Below are 18,799 nucleotides of genomic sequence, written 5' to 3'. Positions count from 1 at the left end.
AGGGCCTCTCTTCTTGTTCCTCTTGTGCTACTGTTGGTGTTGGTGGTAAAGATGAGAGAAAAAAAGAGGGTATTTGGGTGAACTCATCCAGTTGAAAGTGGTAAGTATTTTAGTGAAGAGGCGTTTGGATGATGTGGACAGAAATTGAAATAGGGAAGGGAAGGGGAGGAGGGCAGGTGGCGTGGGCGATGATGACGTACGGCCCCGTGCTCCTCTGTGGTCTGTGTCTGTGTCTGTCTCCCCTCCCAACCAGACGCCTCCTCTCTCCAAGTCCGTCTGCCTCTCTCACCACCACCACCGTGCGCTGCTCCAAGGGGGAGATGGCGGTGGTGAAGTGCATCAGGGTCCACGAGCTGGGCGGGCCTGAGGTGTTGAGATGGGAGCAAGTGGAGGTCGGGGAGCCCAAGGAGGGCGAGATCCGGATCAAGAACACCGCCATCGGCGTCAATTTCATCGACGTCTACTACCGCCAGGGGGTCTACTCCGCTCCACTGCCCTTCGTCCCTGGGAGGGAAGCCGTTGGAGTGGTGACCGCTGTAGGTCCTGGCCTGACTGGCAGAAAGGTTGGGGACGTCGTCGCCTATGCCGGCAATCCCATGGGCTCTTATGCTCAAGAGCAGATTATTCCCGCCTCCGTCGCTGTTCCCCTTCCTCCTTCCATCGACCACAACACTGCTGCCGCTATTATGCTCAAGGGGATGACTGCTCACGTTCTACTTCGCCGTGTTTACAAGGTATCCCCCATGTTACTTCACTTGTTTATATATAGAGAACCCAATCGATCATAACCCTGTTTCTTTCTTTATGCATACAATGAATATTAATTTCTGATTACCAAGGCAACCATCCTAGAATCTTCATAGTGTTCCCATGCACTTCAACTCTAGTATGCCATAATCACGCATAAACCATTTCTGCCCAGCAAAGGCAGTCAAAGCAGCTAAATCTAAATGAAAGCACACTACAAACGATTGGTCAAGAGCTTAATTTACCTTGTTTACAATATCTTATTGTCTGCCCCTGTTACCATTTGAGGTATTTGCCCCCTGCCATTATTATTGTGGTATGATATGATACTACTATCAGTTATTCTCAGAGTAACTGCAATTTCAATTAACCATGCACCGCACGCAGGTCCAGAGTGGTGATTGTGTTCTGGTCCACGCTGCTGCCGGTGGGGTTGGATCACTCCTTTGTCAATGGGCAAATGCCCTTGGTGCCACTGTCATCGGGACTGTTTCAAATGAGGAGAAGGCTGCACAGGCAGCTGAAGATGGATGCCACCATGTCATCATTTACACAAAGGAAGATGTTGTCACAAGAGTCAAGGAGTTCACAGCTGGGAAAGGTGTCAATGTGGTATATGATTCTGTTGGCAAGGATACATACAAGGTACTGTACCGTTGCATCTTGCATGTGGTAACAGGTTTTGGTTAGTGATCATGCATATATCTTCAGCTGCCTGTGCAGATGCTTTCACCTTTCCGATGGCGTACAATTTGTAAAGGCAGTAGACCTTGTTCTGTTGTTCAGGTGTTAGTACCACTTCAGTAGTAGGTACTGATGGTGGGCATAATAACTTCATTTTTTAGTAACAAAAAGATGCACAGTTATCTGTATCCAGTGTCTGGTTTTATTTTTAGTTTCAAAGCAATGTGTTTTGGGCTTGAATCAGCTGATTTCATTTTATGGAGTACTCCTATATATGAATGTACTAGCATTAAGAATAGTAGAATGGCATTTGATTGACAGGCATATGTGTTTCAGGGTTCGGTGGAATGCTTGGCGTGGCGTGGTATGCTGGTGTCGTTTGGGCAGTCGTCAGGTAGGCCTGATCCCATTCCGCTGAGCGATCTGGCAAGCAAGTCGCTGTTGGTAACAAGGCCCAGCCTGATGCATTACACTGCTACCCGCGACGAGTTGCTGGAGTCGGCCGGTGAGGTGTTTGCCAATGTAGGAAGCGGGGTGTTGCGCATCCGTGTGAACCACACATATCCATTGTCTCAAGCTGCTCGCGCTCATGCGGATCTCCAGGCCAGGAAGACGACCGGATCCATCCTGCTCATCCCAGATGATGCATGATACTCCAGTACTAGTGTAGGAGTAGTAGTTATTCCAGTACAAAAAGTGTCTCTTCTCCAATGCCGCTGCTGTTTCTTACTTTAGTACTCCTGTATTTTTCATGCATTATCAATCAGGTTCAGGTTTGGTTGCCAGTTGATGTGTGTCTGCGTGCGTTTCGTTGTGGTTTTCATGTTGACAGGACAGGACGTATACTATACATAAATAAAGGGCAGCATCTTTGAAATAAAGATCACTTATACTATTAGCGATTTGAGTTATTTATTGCTCAACTGGCAATGGGTGTTGCTTGAATAACCTTGGTTCTGTTCCTGCTTACTGTATCTCAACTGGCAAAGAGCAGGTAATATAAGGTTTTTTATTTTAAGTATTTTTCTTGGGTGCCTGCCTGCGACTGCAAGACGCTGCTGGAGTAGTAACGTAACCAAGAGGGGAAGAGAGATGGCGATGGCGATGCAGGAGGAGCAGAGGGTGGTGGTGATGCGTCACGGCGACCGCGTGGACCACGCGGATCCATTGTGGGCCGCCAACAATCCCCGCCCCTGGGATCCGCCGCTCACCGACGCCGGCCTCCTCCGCGCCTCCACCGTCGCCAGTCGCATCCTCGCCGACGGCTTCCACATCCACCGCGTCCTCGTCTCCCCCTTCATCCGCTGCCTCCAGACCGCCGCCCAGGCCATCGCCGCGCTCTCCCCCCTGCCCCGTATCAACATCAAGGTCTTCCCCTTGCTGCTGCATACTCCACTTTACTTACTGATTGTTACTCCTCAACGCCTCATATCGCTTCAATTCTTACTTACTGCTCCTATGTATGCAAATGCAATGTCCCTCCGCTTCCTTTTCATCAATTCAAATAGTATATACTATGCTTAGCAAAACTACACACCCTGCTGCATTCATACTCTTCACACTTGACCCATTATATGCTCTTGTTCAACAACCTAGTACAAGTATAACTCAACTTGCACCTGCTACAATCACAATCTCATCTTATTTGGTTGCTGCACTGCAAACCTATCTGTCTATCTATCACAACTCTTGCATGATGACAGCTTTTACACAACCCTCTATGTAATCTTTCATATGTTTCTTCTACCAACTGTTTTCTCTTTATTTTGCTACTACTGTTAATGAGAATGGGATGGGATGACCCCCCTGTTTTCATCTTCTTCCTTTTTGGGCGTCACATATGGGATGAGAATGCTCGTTGCATTGCACGGGACACAAAAATGCTGCTGCCCTTCAACTCTCAAGCTTTTACTTGTTGGTTCTGTAATTATAGAAACTGTGTGTGCATTGGTCCTGTAATTGCTTGATTGTATCGTGAACCCGTTTGCCTTGCCTTTCCGATCATTTGTACTCTAGGTTTCAATTGAATATGGGTTGTCCGAGATGATGAACACTCAAGCAATGGGCATTCTAGTCAGCCAGATAGCTCCAAGCATCGACAGGTGGTTTCCTGACATGTCACAACTGGAAGCTGCTTTGCCAGCTGCTACCATTGATCACTCCGCGGAGCCACTCTACCAGGAGGTCTGGCTTGGCTTCTACTCTTACCAGTACTACTCCTTAATAATCATGACCATAATTACGCTTCATGTTCAACGGAATTGTTCTTTTCCTGTACAGGTACCTAAGTGGGGGGAATCTGTTTGGGAAGCAAGAAGCAGATATGCTAGTGTAATCAAGGCTCTTGCTGACAAATACCCTGATGAGAACCTACTTCTGGTGACGCATGGTGAGTTTGGAGTGATTGGATATTGTTCTTGTGTCGCTGTGCCTATGGAAACATACTACTAGTATTTCTTCATGGTTTTGGTTGTTTTATCTATCTATCTATCTATCTATCTATCTATCTATCTATCTATCTATATATGTGCAGGTGAGGGTGTTGGTGCATCGGTGTCATTCTTTGAGCCAGGTGTGGAGATTTACGAGGTGGAGTATTGTGCCTACTCTGTCCTGGGAAGGCAGCAGCACAAGGTCGGGATTGAACAAGGAAGCGAGGAGGAAGGGTTGAAGAATCTGAGAGTGCTGAGCACAAGTGGACCTACAGGCATCCACTACTACTACACTACCCCAGCACCATCTGAGGTCCCCGACCGTTAGGAATTCTCCTCTGCTGCTCAGCCTCAGCCTCCGCCTCCGCAGCAAGAGCTCTGAGACACCTCTTCAGCGACTAGTAATTTTCCTTCACTTGTGCTAGTATTTATTTACCACCCGTGTGCCATTTGCATAGACGAGATTCTGATGGTTTTTTCTTTATGTACTCTGCGTATACAAATAAGATCATGTTCTTTTAAACTAAGGATATATAGTAGTAGAAGAATTGGCCGTATCGATGGTTTGGGTAAGCAATACAAATACAGAAAAACTGTCTTTGATGAATGCACGGTGAATTGGCCATGTCCAAAAAGCATACTGTACGTCTATATCATTAGGCATTCGCTAGATTCTTCAGCTGATCCACTTAGAGTACATATGTAAAGTGCGCCTGGATTGGATGCTTTACGTGTGTGTAGGACAATTAAACAACGTAACGAGCTAGTAGCTAGCTGACAGAAAAAAGACAAAATTAAGGGAGAAAATGAGATGCATGGAGCTGGACAGCCAGAGAAGATGCGCGACATATAGAAAGCTCGCACGCGCACACATCTCAGTCATCTAGTAGTAGTACCATTCATCTTCTCTTTTCATAAAAGGAAAGAAAGAAATTTGTTTGCTTTTCGAGCTTTTATTTACTTCTTGTCTAACAGCTTCATCTTAAATAATAATACATGCTGTTTGACCATCAACTATATAGAGTGGAGTACTCCCTACCAAAAGGTATTTAAATGTGCCACGAGATTGTCTTCATGGTAGAACATATTCCTTTTTTAATTTCCCGTTAGAATCAGTAGTGCCAATTAATAGGAGTTTATACCAAATTAAGGCACCAATATAATGCAAACCCACTGAATACATGACACGACTTTATTCATGAGGAGTATTTGTCTGTCTATGTGTATCTTTTGTAGTGAGCGAGCTTTTTTGCTTTAGTCAATTTCCTCCGAGGATAAGACAGAGAGAAAGTAGTAAAGCCACCTATGATGCATATGTATGCAGGATGAAGAATCTTGAGTATATCCATCTTAATACGTACCATTTTCTTGCTTTATTGAGAAATACTGTTATTAGAGGGTTGATTTGCATGCATGTATGTGGATACTATTACTAGGTAAATAATAGCTTGATTAAGAAGAAATTGTAAGAAAATAGAAATTAGATTCGGGAATGCAGGTAGCAACATATTGAGGGGGAAGGGAAGCACATAATATTGTGTCATGCTTTTGGCGTCCGGCCCTCCAATTAAGGAGCAATTAAGGAGGAGAAGGAAGGGAAAACCACCCAAACAGTTATGAAAAATTTTGACAATACTCATACACATAACTATACAACTCTACAAAATCTTAGGTCCAAACTCAATTCACACGCTAAGATATAAAAAAGTACTGTTCACATCTAAATTTGTTTTTTTTTGTTTCTTGATGTGTAGATTGAATGTGAACTTCATTTTCGGTAGACCAATAGATATCTATATACTCTACATTGTAAATTTTTTTTTAAATTTTTCATAACTATTTATATCAAATTTGGAAGAAAAAAACATACGGGAAAACATCTTCTCGAGAGATTAAAATCCACTCTATGGAAGCAATCTATTTCACTAGTCCGGTCAGAGAATGAAATGAAGAGATGATAGTATACTGATCTAGTTGGGATCCTGGATTAAAGCAGCTGATGAACAATCAGGTGGTGTTCTTTTCTTCTTAAGATGAAGATTAAGTTTTTACGTAAAACAAGATAGTATTAACATTAACGTATGATTACAAACTTGAAAAATAGATTAATATAATATTAAAGAGCAACTTTCATATAGAAAGTTTTCGCACGAAATGTACCGTTTAGCCGTTTGAAAAATGTGCCACGAAAATCTTATTCTTCATACAACTCTTATTGGTGAAAAGAAAGGTACCTCACTGTCAGTAAGCTGGGCTTGTGTTGTGATAGCGCTCAGGCCACACATCTCTGCAGCTTGCCGCCGCCTCCTCCTTCGTAGGGACTGATTAGTATATGTGCAGTGCAAGGTAGCTTCCGGTTTCAGTCTTGAGCTAGCACAGCATTAATTAAACCACCAACCCAAATATTGTTCGATCGATCTGCATCTGCTAGCTGCTGCTGCTGCTGCTTTTTCTTCTTCTTCTACTGGATCGAGAGAGAGAGAGAGAGAAAGAAAGAAAGAAGATTATATATATTAACAATGGCCATCGGAGCGTTCGTCGAAGGAGGCGGCAGTGGGTACAGCGGGCGCGTGACTCCGTTCGTGGTGCTGTCGTGCATCGTCGCCGGCAGCGGTGGCATCCTCTTCGGCTACGACCTCGGCATCTCAGGTATCTCCGCTTCGCCCTTATCACCTGATCGGTTCTTCATCCATCACCAATTGACCATCACTCCATCTCCTCGATCGATCTATCGATCTATCTCTACTCCAGTACCTACCTGCGTGCTGGGACGGAGGGAGTAAGCAGCTAACAGTACTGTAGCTGTACTACTACTGTAGTGGAGGAGTACGTGATTAATGAATGAATTTGTCCTACGTAAGTTAGTACAAACTGCATGCGGGCCAGCACTATATAGTTGGAGTAGTGTATACTGATGCATCCACAATTAATTAATTCTTCAGAGATTAATAGTATAATTTGATGGAAGCAACCGACAACCATCAATCCATCTGGCTATTTAAGATAACCATTCATAGCCAACATACTACTCCAGTGCACGCTGCACTGCACAAGTGCACATGCATCATCTGCCTCTTCTTCTTCACTGACTCCAGACAAGAGAGATACTACTACTTGATCAACCTGCATTCTCTCACATACTAGTGCATAGTTAGTTGATTCATAATGATTAACAGATTCGATGCATGCGAAATTAATAATTCACCTTTTGTAATACTGCTCCATTAATTTGCCTAGGTAACCAATTAATAGCAGCAATTGATGCATGGCAGCAGCTAATAATACCAGTACTTAAACAAAAAGGAACATTAATTAATTTGTTGTGTTGTGTTATTATTGGGGAAAAAACCAATTAATAAGGTGGGGTAACGTCGATGGAGCCGTTCCTGAAGAAGTTCTTCCCGGACGTGTACCATCAGATGAAGGGGGACAAGAAGAAGGTGAGCAACTACTGCCGCTTTGACAGCGAGCTCCTCACCGTCTTCACCTCCTCCCTCTACATCGCCGGCCTCGTCGCCACTCTCGTCGCCTCCTCCGTCACCAGGCGCTTCGGCCGCCGTGCCTCCATACTCATCGGCGGCTCCGTCTTCGTCGCCGGCTCCGTCTTCGGCGGCGCCGCTGTCAACATCTACATGCTCATCCTCAACAGGGTCCTGCTCGGCATTGGACTCGGCTTCACCAACCAGGTAAGCTACTACGCTAGTACGTAATAAGTTTGGTTGAGAAGATACTCCTATATACTGTAAGTTGTGTTGTTGTGTTTTGCAGTCGATCCCGCTGTATCTGTCGGAGATGGCGCCTCCGCAGCACCGTGGCGCCATCAACAACGGGTTCGAGCTGTGCATCAGCATCGGCATCCTCATCGCTAACCTCATCAACTACGGCGTGGACAAGATCGAGGGCGGGTGGGGGTGGAGGATCTCCCTGTCCATGGCCGCCGTCCCCGCGGCGTTCCTCACCGTGGGCGCGCTGTTCCTGCCGGAGACGCCCAGCTTCGTGATCCAGCGCAGCGGCGACGTGGACTCGGCTCGGGCGTTGCTGCAGCGGCTGCGCGGCACGGCGGCGGTGCACAAGGAGCTGGAGGACCTGGTGATGGCGAGCGAGGTGTCCAAGACGATCAGGCACCCGCTGCGGAACATGCTCCGGCGTCGGTACAGGCCGCAGCTGGTGATCGCGGTGCTGGTGCCCCTGTTCAACCAGGTGACCGGGATCAACGTGATAAACTTCTACGCGCCGGTGATGTTCCGGACGATCGGGCTGCGGGAGAGCGCGTCGCTGATGTCGGCGGTGGTGACGCGGGTGTGCGCGACGGCGGCGAACGTGGTGGCGATGGCGGTGGTGGACAGGCTGGGGAGGAGGAGGCTGCTGCTGGTGGGAGGGGTGCAGATGCTGGTGTCGCAGGTGATGGTGGGGGCGATCCTGGCGGGCAAGTTCAGGGAGCACGGGGAGGAGATGGAGAAGGAGTACGCGTACCTGGTGCTGAGCGTCATGTGCGTCTTCGTCGCGGGCTTCGCCTGGTCGTGGGGGCCCCTCACCTACCTGGTCCCCGCCGAGATCTGCCCTCTGGAGGTGCGGTCGGCGGGGCAGAGCATCGTCATCGCCGTCATCTTCCTCCTCACCTTCCTCATCGGCCAGACCTTCCTCGCCATGCTCTGCCACCTCAAGTTCGCCACCTTCTTCCTCTTCGCCGCCTGCCTCTGCGTCATGACGCTCTTCGTCTTCTTCTTCCTCCCTGAGACCAAGCAGCTGCCCATGGAGCAGATGGATCAGCTCTGGAGGACGCATTGGTTCTGGAAGAGGATCGTCGGCGACTCCCCCCAACAACAAGTAGTCGAGCTACACCACCACCACCAAAGATCATCATCAGAATAAACAAACTAAATCACTAAACACGCCTTCCACCTAAGTATATACGCATCATACCCTATATAATATAATATGCATGTATTAATTAACTGATGATCGACTGTATGCATAATGCATGTACACTACTACTACATATATACAACAGCAACAGTCAGCCAGCCGCCCACAATAAGATCAGCCCAGCTCAATTGCACCTTAATTAGTTAATTAAGAGGCTGATCACAAAATAATTACTCCATATGTGCAACCATTTGTGGCCTCACGCCTTGTTAACTCTCTGTAACAGTATTACTATGCATATATATAATTTGCATAATGGAAGATGTTTCCTCTATAAAGTTGTCCGTATTTAAATTGGTTGGACATCACCCATATCCAATCAACATGAGTCTAAGTTAACTATTATACACCCCCTCTCAGCCTAGCCAACCCAACCCAATTGGCTCACCCCATCACACACACTGTCCCGCGCGCATTTGTATCCATCTGCTTTTTATTCCTTTTCCTTTTTTTTCTTTGCTTATTAGTCAACGCTATTTTGATATATAATCAACGTCACTAATTATTAATTTGTAGACCGACACTATCGAGGGAGTAGATCTCGACCATGGTATTTGTAGAGTATGAGAATCGTTGGTGCCAAGGTATACACGAGATTAAGGTAAGAGAGACTGGAGACAAGGACTTTTATATAAGTTCAGTCCCCTTAACTTACAATTAATAGTTCTACTTCTATTGGCTGAAGCTGGTGTTGCCTTCATGTATCAATATCTTACTAATACAATATTTGGGATGACCTAATCTGATCTATGTCGGTTTGGTGGCATTTAAGCTCTCACATGTAGTCAACATATAATGTAGTTTTCTTTCTCGAATTTGAACTGGGGGAGATTGGAGATAGCTCTCAATATCTTACTAATACAATATTTGGAATGACCTAATCTGATCTATGTTGGTTTGGCGGCATTGAAGCTCTCACATGTAGTCAACGGATAATGTAGTTTTCTTTCTCGAATATGAACTCGGGGAGATTGGAGATAGCTCAAGATCCCTCATGTCGGTATTTGTGATGCCTACATTAGATTTGTATATATCTGTATTAACTTGTATTCTGACTTGTCTTGTCCCCTCTCCTCTTAGGGGGTCTTGTATTTATACCCTCAAATGCCCTTTTGTCCCAAGTAGAATTAGGGAGCAAGTATAGATACGATCCGTGTTAGTTCTTATAGTGCCCGAGTAGAACTCTACTTTTCCTTCCTTATCGGGAACACCTTCCGTATATGAGGCATAATTCTGTATAATACTTGGTATGTGGTGGATCCGTACCGAGCCCAACTCAGCATGCCTTATCTATAACACTTACTTACACATCATATATAGTGAATATTAACATAATTGCAATGTAAGTATTAAAATTACAATGTAATTTTAAAATTTATAATTACAATGTGAGTGTAAGCAAGTGTATGTTATTTACATTTGATATGCTTTTGGTAAAATTTGTGGTACCATAAGTAGATAGTCCCTCCTCTTTTTTACTCTTCCAAATTTCTCTCCTCCTTTTGAAATTATCATAGTTTAAGCTGTGTAAGTGGTAAGTTTGTTGCTTTGCAAATGCTTTGCATATATAGTTAAAGAACTTTCACTAATTGAATAATCAAAATTTTAATCTTTGGTCGATAATGTATAGTAAAATACACGTGTCAACTTATGGAATAGCCTGTATATATAAGGGATTCTTCGTGTAATGACACATGAATTCAGCGCAACCGGATTCAATGCTATATATGATTTCTGACTCTGTTTTACCATTGTTTTGTTTGTCATTTAAATTGGCAACGTTTTTATCAGTCGTGAAATTTGTCTTCACCTGTTGTAACGCATGGATATTTTTCTAGTTATATACTATATTATATAATATACCCTGTTTAATTTTTATTTATTTTGTTTTTTGAGAGGAATCTTCTTTTTTACTCCGTCTGAGAGGAGACTTCCAACGGGCCGGGATTGAGGCAATGAGGCCTTTACCTCGAAACAAGGCATCCTCAGAGAAAGAGAGGCAAAATGTTTTTTGTTTTTATTTTCTTGCGGTAAAAAAGAGAGGCAAAATGTTAGTGGGCCTAGCTGGCTCCGTTCCGTTGCCATCGCTCCGCATTCGAGGACGTGTGGCGTGGCATTTGTGCGTCTCCATCGCCACTTCACTTGATTCGCCGCCGACGAACTCCCCTCGCCGGACAAGTAAAGTAAGCTCATCTCTTGCGCTTTTCCTCTTGTCTCTTCCAATCCACAGATCCACTCCATTGCTTCACTACTGCTTTGCTTTTGATTGAAAACATAAGGAGATGGATCCTGATCCTCTTCCTCTCCTCTCCTTAGGGCATGTGAATGTGTCAGAGATGATGGCGCCTCCTCTCACTGTTGGATTGGCTCTCACTGACTCTAAATCCAGCACCTACGCCCTCCAATGGGCTTTGTCCAGGTTTAAGTTTACCAAAGATGACGACGCCCCCATCTTCCTTCTTATTCATGTCCTCACTAAACTCTTGACAGTACCCACACCCAGTAATTATCCTATCCCTCCCTCTCTTCTTCTTATTATGCGTCCATCCATTCTTTCTTTTGCATATCAATCTTGCTACTTAAAATATTTACATGCAGTGGGGAACCATATCCCAATTGATAAAGTCCGAACCGATGTTGCTGATGCCTACTTCAAGGATGTACACCACCAGGCACAACAAATGCTCCTCCTCTACAAAAACATGTGCCATCAAAACAAGGTTTTACTTTCTTTCTTTCTTTCTGCTGTCTCACCTGTCCTTCCTTCCTAGTAACATGTAGTACTAGTAACAAGTATATATGTGTATGTGCGTAGCCTACCATTTCCTATTTTTATAATTTAAGCGCTTAATCAACTGACCTCAGGTGAAAGCTCAAGTATTGCTTATCAAGGGCAACGACGTGTCACAAACTGTTTCCACTGTTGTTTCTGACTATCAAATAAAGATCCTCATCGTCGGTGTCACTGCTAGGACTAGGTAATCTGACTTTCGCCACACCAATTCACTAAAAAATAAACCAATATACATGCATAGTATTGTTGATGATTCGACGAAATGTCCTTCAGGAAGCCATTTGGAAATAGGACATCCTCCAAAATTTGCAAGAATGTCCCAAGCTTTTGCACAGCTTATCTTGTATCAAAAGATGGATTGTCTTCGCTTTATTCTTCTTCATTAGAAAGTGACTTAGCGTCGAGCTCCAAGAGTGATGATCTTTCAGATGAAATGTCTTCAAGCTCAGGTAAGGACTTGTCAAGCTAAGACGGAATATTTCTAGTATGCTGCTTTTTTCCTGTGCATCTCTGCTGTGCAATATAATTTCTTCTTTCCCATTTCTCCTTATTTACTTATTACTGCTGAAAAATGAAAAACTATAGCAGACTTGCAGGAAGGTATAAGCATATTGTTTTCAATATTTATTCTGCTCTTCAACATGTTGACCTCCATATTCCCCTTGTCATCATCTGAAGGTTACTTGTTCCCTTGCTTCAGTAACTTCCAATAATAGTTCAGACCAGAGCCCGTTTGATTCTCCAAGGCTGCTAGGCTCCAACTTACCATCAGAGAACCCTAAAAATAGTTCCCCTGCACACCGTAACCGTTCACTTACTCTATACGATTATCTCAATGGAAGCACTTCAATATATCCTGACAAGGATAGAAGAGTTAACTCTTCCACTGGTACGGAAAGCTCCAAACCTAGTGAACTGAAGGGGTCAAATGAGGTGCTAAGACAAGAAAGCTTGCTGCAGGGAATGCTTTCAGACAACAAGGTTAGTTGTGCAATTCGTTGGTGATTGACTCGTTGTGAATTTTGGACTTCTGGTGACATGCACATGCATCTTCAGTGAATGTTGTATTTAAACTTGTGCTGTTGATCCACAACTTTGGTGATGTGCACATCATCAGTGAACGCTGTTTTTAAGCCTCCAGTGATTTGATATCACGTTGTTAATAGACAGATAAATTCAGAGGACTCCTTTCTTAAACTTTGCTACAGTACTTTGTTTACCTGTAATCACATTGGTAATCGACATTATCAATTACCATCAGATTGATGATATTAGATTTACTGCCTACTTGTTGAATTTATCAGGTATTCCTGCCTCAGTCAGGTAAATGTTTGCTTAGACCTTGTGATTACTTGTTATAACGCAGGACCATATCAGTACAGAGCTTGAAAAGCTAAGGCTTGAACTGAGGCTTATACAGGGGAAACATAAACTTGTTCAGGATGAGTCCGATGATGCATCACGCCAGGCAAGTAAAGTGGATTTGATATGCTATCAAAGAGTATGAGTTCACAGATGCAGCACATGTCCAAACCATCTTACTTGTGATCTTTATTGATGCCAGATGGCTGAATTAGCTGCAAAGCGCATGGAAGAGGAAGCTCAACTAAGAGAGATACAATCTAGGCTGGATAAGGCCAACGACAACGTAGAGAAGCAGAAGGCGCATCGATATGCTGCAGAGCAGGCGCTGAACCATGTGCAGGATCTTGTAAGAGGGGAGGTTATGCAGAAAAATATGCTGCAGGTGAAAGCATCCCGTGATGCTGATAAGAAGTTGAGACTGGAGAAGCTCTTTGTGCTTCAGGGCAACTCATACTCAACGTTTACATGGGAGGAGATTGATAACGCTACATCATCATTCGCGGACAATCTCAAGATTGGAAGTGGAGCTAACGGAACAGTATATAAGGGGTATCTCAATCACTCAGCTGTGGCAATAAAGGTCCTCCATTCTGATGACAATTCCAGTAACAAGCATTTCAGGCAAGAGGTACTAGTACCCGAATTAAATTATATGCTTTCATACTAACAAACAGTTAGGATAGGCATACATCATATCACCTTATTTTTAATATTCATAGCATAGTTGAACTGCCATGCCAAGCATGTATGTAGAGCAAAAGTGTAATACAGTATTAAGAAGTTAATTTTGCAGCTTGAGGTTCTGGGGAAGATACATCACCCGCATCTGGTGATGCTCCTGGGAGCGTGTGTGGAGAGGGGGTGCCTGGTGTACGAGTACATGGAGAATGGCAGCCTGGAGGAGCGGCTGCGGTGCAAAAGCGGTACGGCGGCGCTGCCGTGGTGTGACCGGCTGCGCATCGCCTGGGAGGTTGCCTCTGCCCTTGTGTTCCTCCACAGCAGCAAACCAAACCCAATCATTCACCGGGACCTCAAGCCTGAGAACATCCTCCTGGACGGCAACCTGGTGAGCAAGGTTGGTGATGTGGGGCTGTCAACACTGGTGTCAAGTGGTAGTGGTGGCAGTAGCAGTACCATGTACAAGAAGACGGCTCTGGCTGGGACGCTGTTCTACATAGACCCAGAGTACCAGAGGAGCGGGCAGGTGTCGGTGAAGTCGGACACGTACGCGCTTGGCATGGTGATGCTGCAGCTGCTCACGGCGAGGGCACCCATCGGGCTGGCGGAGGTGGTGGAGCGAGCGGTGGAGGACGGCAAGTTGAGGGACATCCTGGATGAGAATGCAGGGTGGACTTGGGCCATGGAAGAGGCGCAGGAGATGGCTGACCTAGCGCTCAGGTGCCTGGAGATGAGAGGCAAGGACCGTCCTGACCTCAAGACCAGGGTCGCCGTCGACCTGGACCGCCTCAAACGCCGGGCACTGCCAACGCAGCCGCCGCCGGAGCACTTCATCTGCCCCATACTCAAGGTCCCTGTCTCTGTCTCTTCTTCTTATTATTGCCTTGGCAAGCTTGCAAATGCAAACTCCTAACTAACACCTCATCCATGAGATGCAATGCAGAGGGTTATGCAAGAGCCGTGCATCGCGTCGGACGGCTACTCGTACGAGCGCCACGCCATTGAGATGTGGGTGTGCGACAAGGATGTGTCTCCGGTCACCAATGTTCGGATGCCAAACAAGACACTTGTGCCCAACCGCTCTCTGCTCACCGCCATCACTGCCTGGAAGTCCCAGGGTGGCCGCAAACCCACAAATAAATTTGTTACTACTTCTCCGAATCATTTGTGATACCATCATGTAAGATCAGCTCAATTTTGTCTTCATATATAGGAGTACTTGTTACTTGAACTCCTAGTTTGGTGAATGTATACATGATGAGGAATACATATACTTGCACAGGGAATGAAACGCGTATCCTGCACTGTACACCTGTATCTTTTTACAATCATCATCAGAGCCAAGAAAGAGGCTGCAACATGATACTAGTACTAGTAGCTAGTTGAGCACAAACGCTTCCCCACCGATGGTGTTGGTGATGGCACGCCAAGTCGCAGCAATCCAAGCCTTTCCATTGTCCTTTCCCTTCAAGTAGGGCACGATGTACTTCATCATGTCAGTCTTGGAAATACCCAGGTGCCCCCCTGGCACGGACACGAATTTCACTCTCCCCTCATCATCCAGCGTCTTGAGACCAATCCAGTCCTCCATGTACAGCTTTGTCTGCAACCACAACACCAGGACATGTTGCTACCAATGTTAAGGCCAGAGGATTTACTTCATTCCATTTGCACTACATGCAATGCAAGGCTCAACCTTCTGAGGGGGCAGGACAGGATCGAAACCTCCATCTGGATAGTAACCAAACCATGCTGTTTCCCGAGGTATCAAGACAGCGTCATCCTGAAACTAAACATTAAACAATGGATAAACACACTAAAGGCAGACTAATGAGTAATAAATTACCCCCCTCTGGTCATAAATATTTTACATTTAGGACAAGATTTAGTCAAACTCTTAAAAATTGGACCATCAATAATTTCCCAAATGCTTAGTTTAAAATGAAATATTATGTGTAGATTTCTCTTCGAAAGCACTGTTATAATATCATAAACTCATTAGATTTTATTAACTTAATCTAATATAGAACTAATGGTCAACACATGCGGTGACACCACAATGATGAACAACTCCAAGTTGCTGGCTTGCTGCATGAGCTCCAGCTCCACATATGAAGCAAGTTTAGCCATGGAACAGAGGTAGCAAACAGGTTAGCAGGGGATCAGCATCGGCCAACAATCTACCCAACTTATCTTATTGCCACCAGGGTACTGCTGATGGGTCCATACAACTATACCCTGGTGATATGCTCCAGAATTCTAGAACAGTCAGGGCGCTATACAAGTAGAAATCGGATAAACCTAAGTAGATACCAAGGAGTTAAGGAACACAATTGTTGACGCTTATAAACCGATGCTACCAACAGTCTTGGAGGTTGAACATGAACATAATCAAAATACAACCTTGGACTATATTAAACTTACCATGATTAATACCAAATTCTCTAAGCTGCTAAACCTTTCCTTGTAGGTGGCATTTCTTTCACCTGGTAACTCATTGTTAAGCTTTGGAAGAAATCTACAACCCTTTAAATAATCTGAAATATCCTGAAAAGCATAGGAAGGTTATGCAAACTTCAGTTAATCGAAACATTAACATAAATACACATCAAATTCTATTTCCAGTAATTATCATGCCTTGAAGAAAGATCGGTGTTTTCATCATTTTACTAACTTATAATTTTTTTTCTGATAGTTTGTAACTACAAGGCAATAATTGAAAAATCAAATTAAAATTTCAACCAAGCAACATAAAAAGCATTATGTCTTCAGGGTGATGACAAAAAAGAATTCAAGTCATAAAAAACTCACAGTTGGGATTTTCATGTAACCACTAGGTGCAAGATGTGCCTGCAATTCACCATTCAATAAATTATTCCACAAAAAATCCACCTAAGTATTTTCAAGTGCAAATGACTACACGAACCTGGACATAGTCTGAGTAGATCTCCATTTTAATCAGGGAATCAGCAAGAATGCAAAAAATACCAGACTGCAAATAAACAAAGATGAGCTATTATAGGTAGCTGCAGTAAAATTAACATCAAGGTACCACACATGTATTCTTGTGAAATAACTGTAACCAGGCAGAGTTCACATTCTTTACAACAGTAACAATATTACAAGGTTTGGCATAATCTTAAAGATCCTAGCAGCTCACCCATTGTGTGACCAATCATATCTCCTAATCATGCCAAGTCCCTCAAGAATCAAGTTGAGTTACCTAAATGCTAAAAACGATATATCTGATCTAGTACCAGTTTTCAAGCTCTGCAAGCCTGCATCAGATTGGAAAAATGGACTAAATGCACATTACCATCCCTACACACCACCAATGCTAATAACTTTCCATTTTGGAGCAAACATGTGGATGGATATATGTCCATATATATAGGTTGGCATACATTATTTGTGATGTGGTGATGGTGGAATTTCACCAGTCATAGCATTCAGGTAAATAAGAGATGCCACATACTGATGTTGTTAGTCTACCTTGTCAGTACCAAGTACTTTTAATAGATAATGAGTGTATGTGTCATCTGAGAAGATCCATGCACAATCTTGGATTATTAAATTTTAACTTTTCATCACAAACTAGGTATCACTTGGAAACAATGAGATGAACTTACACCACAAAGTGGCACTGAAGCAGTACCAGCATGAGGGCCACCGAGTGAAATGAAATTCTTGACCTGTTGAAGCACCACGAGATTGAAGAGCATTGTAACGTCAAGTACATGGTAGATTCAAGGTAGGAGGGCAGAAAAGGAGTCAAGAGGGGGACACCCCCTAAAAAACACACACACCTAAAAAAAAAACTGTTCTTTGTACCCAGAAAGGACAACTCACCGGTGGCCCATCATCACAAAACTCAACAACTGCTCGACCAATCAGGTTCCCCTGTGGATATGATACAAGGGGTTACTAGGTTTTGAGAATACATTAAAACAGAAGTTAGTGACTGAAGTTGCTTTTTGGAGTGGGGACAGATGCAATGCCCAATATGTCACTAACTTGTGCCTGGAGGCAGTAATAACCAACGACTTATAACAAACTAATCCACTAGTCACATGAAAAGTGTAGCATTTTTCCTGAACAAATTTGTGATAGAAATGAGAATTAAAATGAGCATACAAAAACAGAGAGCAAATTAGATTAACGATTGATATGGAATCATTTTTCTTCCTGTAATGTTTTGAGTAACTAGTGCTCTGTTCTTAGAGAATATACAGCAGGTGGAAAAAAAACAGCTGCATAGCATTGCAGTTGGTAAAAGGAAGTGGCGCGAACCATAAACAATACAGACAGCAGTGCAAGAGTATACCTGTGAAAGACCAACTATATTGTAACCATTGGAGAGTTCCTTCATTTCTTTTACCTGGAAAAGAAAAGGGTACAATCCAGTGATGATACATACATCATCATAGCGTAGGAAGGTATTATCCAAAAGGGAAAGTTGAATCACCTTACTGCAAACAATATCAGCCTGTTGAGACATGAGGGAGAAATTAGTACTATGTGGAAAGAATATAGAAAGAGTTGTTTTTATTACTGGTACTAGTAGGTAAACAAGATTCCTAGGCTAGCTAGATTGAAGAAGTCAAGTAGTGGACCTGTTTCTGAAGAGGCATTAACCAAGAGTCCCATGTTCCACTTCCGATTTCACTATGCGTTTTCCATCATTAGCAGGCAGTAGCACAAGTAATTAATTAATTAATTAATTAATCTAATTGAGAAGGGAAGGAAACTGAAAAAGAAAGAAAGAGAGATGTAGTGTAGTGTAGTAGTACAGGCAGTAGCCATGGGAGGCGGACCAGTCGGCGAGAAGGCGGGTGAACTTGGCGACACCATGGTTGGCGCACTGGTCTCCGATCCCTGCACGCACGGCACGGCAGGAGGAGTATCAGTAGCTGCTACTTGTCAAACCGAAGTACTCCATCATAATAGTAGGTGTTGGAAGCCAAGGGACGGACGGGGTGACTGAGTCTAACCGTGCAGGACGATGAAGGGCACGGCGGAGGCTGGTGGCGCGAGGACGAAGACGGCGACGCCGACGAAGACGAAGACGAGGGAATAAGCGGCCATCTACTACTAATCTTTCTTTCTTTCTTGTACTCCTCTTCCTCCTCCTCGCCCAACCCCCCAACCCCCAACTTCTCCAACCCAAATGAAA

The 18,799-nt window shown here is 44.2% G+C and overlaps 5 protein-coding genes and 1 long non-coding RNA gene across 8 annotated transcripts; 4 read left to right on the top strand and 2 right to left on the bottom strand.

The window, feature by feature from the left end:
* The first annotated feature begins 223 nt into the window (after positions 1-223).
* Positions 224-2,312, top strand: LOC4331289 (uncharacterized). Its single transcript, XM_015775136.2, has 3 exons — positions 224-734; positions 1,135-1,392; positions 1,768-2,312. The coding sequence occupies exons 1-3, from the start codon at positions 321-323 to the stop codon at positions 2,080-2,082; spliced, it is 987 nt and encodes a 328-aa protein (XP_015630622.2). The 5' UTR covers positions 224-320; the 3' UTR covers positions 2,083-2,312.
* Positions 2,313-2,460: 148 nt separating this feature from the next.
* On the top strand, positions 2,461-4,488 carry LOC4331288 (uncharacterized). The gene is made up of 4 exons (XM_026024400.2): positions 2,461-2,799; positions 3,448-3,615; positions 3,712-3,820; positions 3,965-4,488. Exons 1-4 carry the CDS (start codon positions 2,524-2,526, stop codon positions 4,189-4,191), a joined length of 780 nt encoding a protein of 259 aa, XP_025880185.2. The 5' UTR covers positions 2,461-2,523; the 3' UTR covers positions 4,192-4,488.
* A 139-nt stretch (positions 4,489-4,627) lies between these two features.
* Positions 4,628-9,067, top strand: LOC4331286 (hexose carrier protein HEX6). Its single transcript, XM_015775135.3, has 3 exons — positions 4,628-6,512; positions 7,224-7,549; positions 7,632-9,067. Exons 1-3 carry the CDS (start codon positions 6,383-6,385, stop codon positions 8,733-8,735), a joined length of 1,560 nt encoding a protein of 519 aa, XP_015630621.1. The 5' UTR covers positions 4,628-6,382; the 3' UTR covers positions 8,736-9,067.
* Positions 9,068-10,866: 1,799 nt separating this feature from the next.
* LOC4331285 (U-box domain-containing protein 52) lies at positions 10,867-15,037 on the top strand. 2 transcript variants are annotated; one of them, XM_015775702.3, is made up of 10 exons: positions 10,867-10,972; positions 11,106-11,291; positions 11,388-11,509; positions 11,655-11,767; positions 11,857-12,032; positions 12,284-12,564; positions 12,950-13,051; positions 13,148-13,576; positions 13,742-14,476; positions 14,570-15,037. In XM_015775702.3, the coding sequence occupies exons 2-10, from the start codon at positions 11,126-11,128 to the stop codon at positions 14,795-14,797; spliced, it is 2,352 nt and encodes a 783-aa protein (XP_015631188.1). In that variant the 5' UTR covers positions 10,867-10,972; positions 11,106-11,125; the 3' UTR covers positions 14,798-15,037. The 2 variants fall into 2 exon arrangements, with proteins under 2 accessions (XP_015631188.1, XP_066164976.1); XM_066308879.1 differs by lacking the exons at positions 10,867-10,972; positions 11,106-11,291; positions 11,388-11,509; positions 11,655-11,767 and having other exon boundaries at positions 11,864-12,032; positions 12,262-12,564.
* Positions 13,564-14,229, bottom strand: LOC107278367 (uncharacterized). Its single transcript, XR_001544603.3, has 2 exons — positions 14,083-14,229; positions 13,564-14,011 (listed from the first exon to the last, which is right to left on the bottom strand). It is a non-coding gene; the product is annotated as an uncharacterized lncRNA (long non-coding RNA).
* Positions 14,808-18,795, bottom strand: LOC4331284 (uncharacterized). 2 transcript variants are annotated; one of them, XM_015775703.3, is made up of 12 exons: positions 18,618-18,795; positions 18,417-18,501; positions 18,240-18,291; positions 18,092-18,112; positions 17,951-18,004; positions 17,476-17,526; positions 17,256-17,318; positions 16,553-16,618; positions 16,438-16,476; positions 16,051-16,173; positions 15,323-15,415; positions 14,808-15,229 (listed from the first exon to the last, which is right to left on the bottom strand). In XM_015775703.3, the coding sequence occupies exons 1-12, from the start codon at positions 18,709-18,711 to the stop codon at positions 15,005-15,007; spliced, it is 966 nt and encodes a 321-aa protein (XP_015631189.1). In that variant the 5' UTR covers positions 18,712-18,795; the 3' UTR covers positions 14,808-15,004. The 2 variants fall into 2 exon arrangements, with proteins under 2 accessions (XP_015631189.1, XP_015631190.1); XM_015775704.3 differs by having other exon boundaries at positions 15,323-15,409.
* Between the last annotated feature and the right edge of the window lie 4 nt (positions 18,796-18,799).

Source organism: Oryza sativa, chromosome 3 (genome assembly GCF_034140825.1).
Source record: "Oryza sativa Japonica Group chromosome 3, ASM3414082v1".
Classification (NCBI taxonomy): Eukaryota; Viridiplantae; Streptophyta; class Magnoliopsida; order Poales; family Poaceae; genus Oryza; species Oryza sativa.
The sequence above is the reverse complement of the archived record's forward strand: the minus strand, read 5'-3'. Positions and strand labels throughout refer to the sequence as shown.

What these genes read in the sequence shown, in the direction of transcription:
- LOC4331289 (XM_015775136.2), top strand. Translation starts at nt 321, where the DNA reads ATGGCGGTGGTGAAGTGCATCAGGGTCCACGAGCTGGGCGGGCCTGAG. An exon ending in TACTTCGCCGTGTTTACAAG is followed by an intron (nt 735 to 1,134) that starts GTATCCCCCATG and finishes CACCGCACGCAG; the next exon opens with GTCCAGAGTGGTGATTGTGT. An exon ending in TTGGCAAGGATACATACAAG is followed by an intron (nt 1,393 to 1,767) that starts GTACTGTACCGT and finishes TATGTGTTTCAG; the next exon opens with GGTTCGGTGGAATGCTTGGC.
- LOC4331288 (XM_026024400.2), top strand. Translation starts at nt 2,524, where the DNA reads ATGGCGATGGCGATGCAGGAGGAGCAGAGGGTGGTGGTGATGCGTCAC. An exon ending in TGCCCCGTATCAACATCAAG is followed by an intron (nt 2,800 to 3,447) that starts GTCTTCCCCTTG and finishes TTTGTACTCTAG; the next exon opens with GTTTCAATTGAATATGGGTT. An exon ending in CGGAGCCACTCTACCAGGAG is followed by an intron (nt 3,616 to 3,711) that starts GTCTGGCTTGGC and finishes TTTCCTGTACAG; the next exon opens with GTACCTAAGTGGGGGGAATC.
- LOC4331286 (XM_015775135.3), top strand. Translation starts at nt 6,383, where the DNA reads ATGGCCATCGGAGCGTTCGTCGAAGGAGGCGGCAGTGGGTACAGCGGG. An exon ending in CTACGACCTCGGCATCTCAG is followed by an intron (nt 6,513 to 7,223) that starts GTATCTCCGCTT and finishes CCAATTAATAAG; the next exon opens with GTGGGGTAACGTCGATGGAG. An exon ending in GACTCGGCTTCACCAACCAG is followed by an intron (nt 7,550 to 7,631) that starts GTAAGCTACTAC and finishes TGTGTTTTGCAG; the next exon opens with TCGATCCCGCTGTATCTGTC.
- LOC4331285 (XM_015775702.3), top strand. Translation starts at nt 11,126, where the DNA reads ATGATGGCGCCTCCTCTCACTGTTGGATTGGCTCTCACTGACTCTAAA. An exon ending in CTTGACAGTACCCACACCCA is followed by an intron (nt 11,292 to 11,387) that starts GTAATTATCCTA and finishes ATTTACATGCAG; the next exon opens with TGGGGAACCATATCCCAATT. An exon ending in CCGATGATGCATCACGCCAG is followed by an intron (nt 13,052 to 13,147) that starts GCAAGTAAAGTG and finishes TATTGATGCCAG; the next exon opens with ATGGCTGAATTAGCTGCAAA.
- LOC4331284 (XM_015775703.3), bottom strand. Translation starts at nt 18,711, where the DNA reads ATGGCCGCTTATTCCCTCGTCTTCGTCTTCGTCGGCGTCGCCGTCTTC. An exon ending in TAATGCCTCTTCAGAAACAG is followed by an intron (nt 18,113 to 18,239) that starts GTCCACTACTTG and finishes ATGTCTCAACAG; the next exon opens with GCTGATATTGTTTGCAGTAA. An exon ending in CTGTCCTGCCCCCTCAGAAG is followed by an intron (nt 15,230 to 15,322) that starts GTTGAGCCTTGC and finishes TTGTGGTTGCAG; the next exon opens with ACAAAGCTGTACATGGAGGA.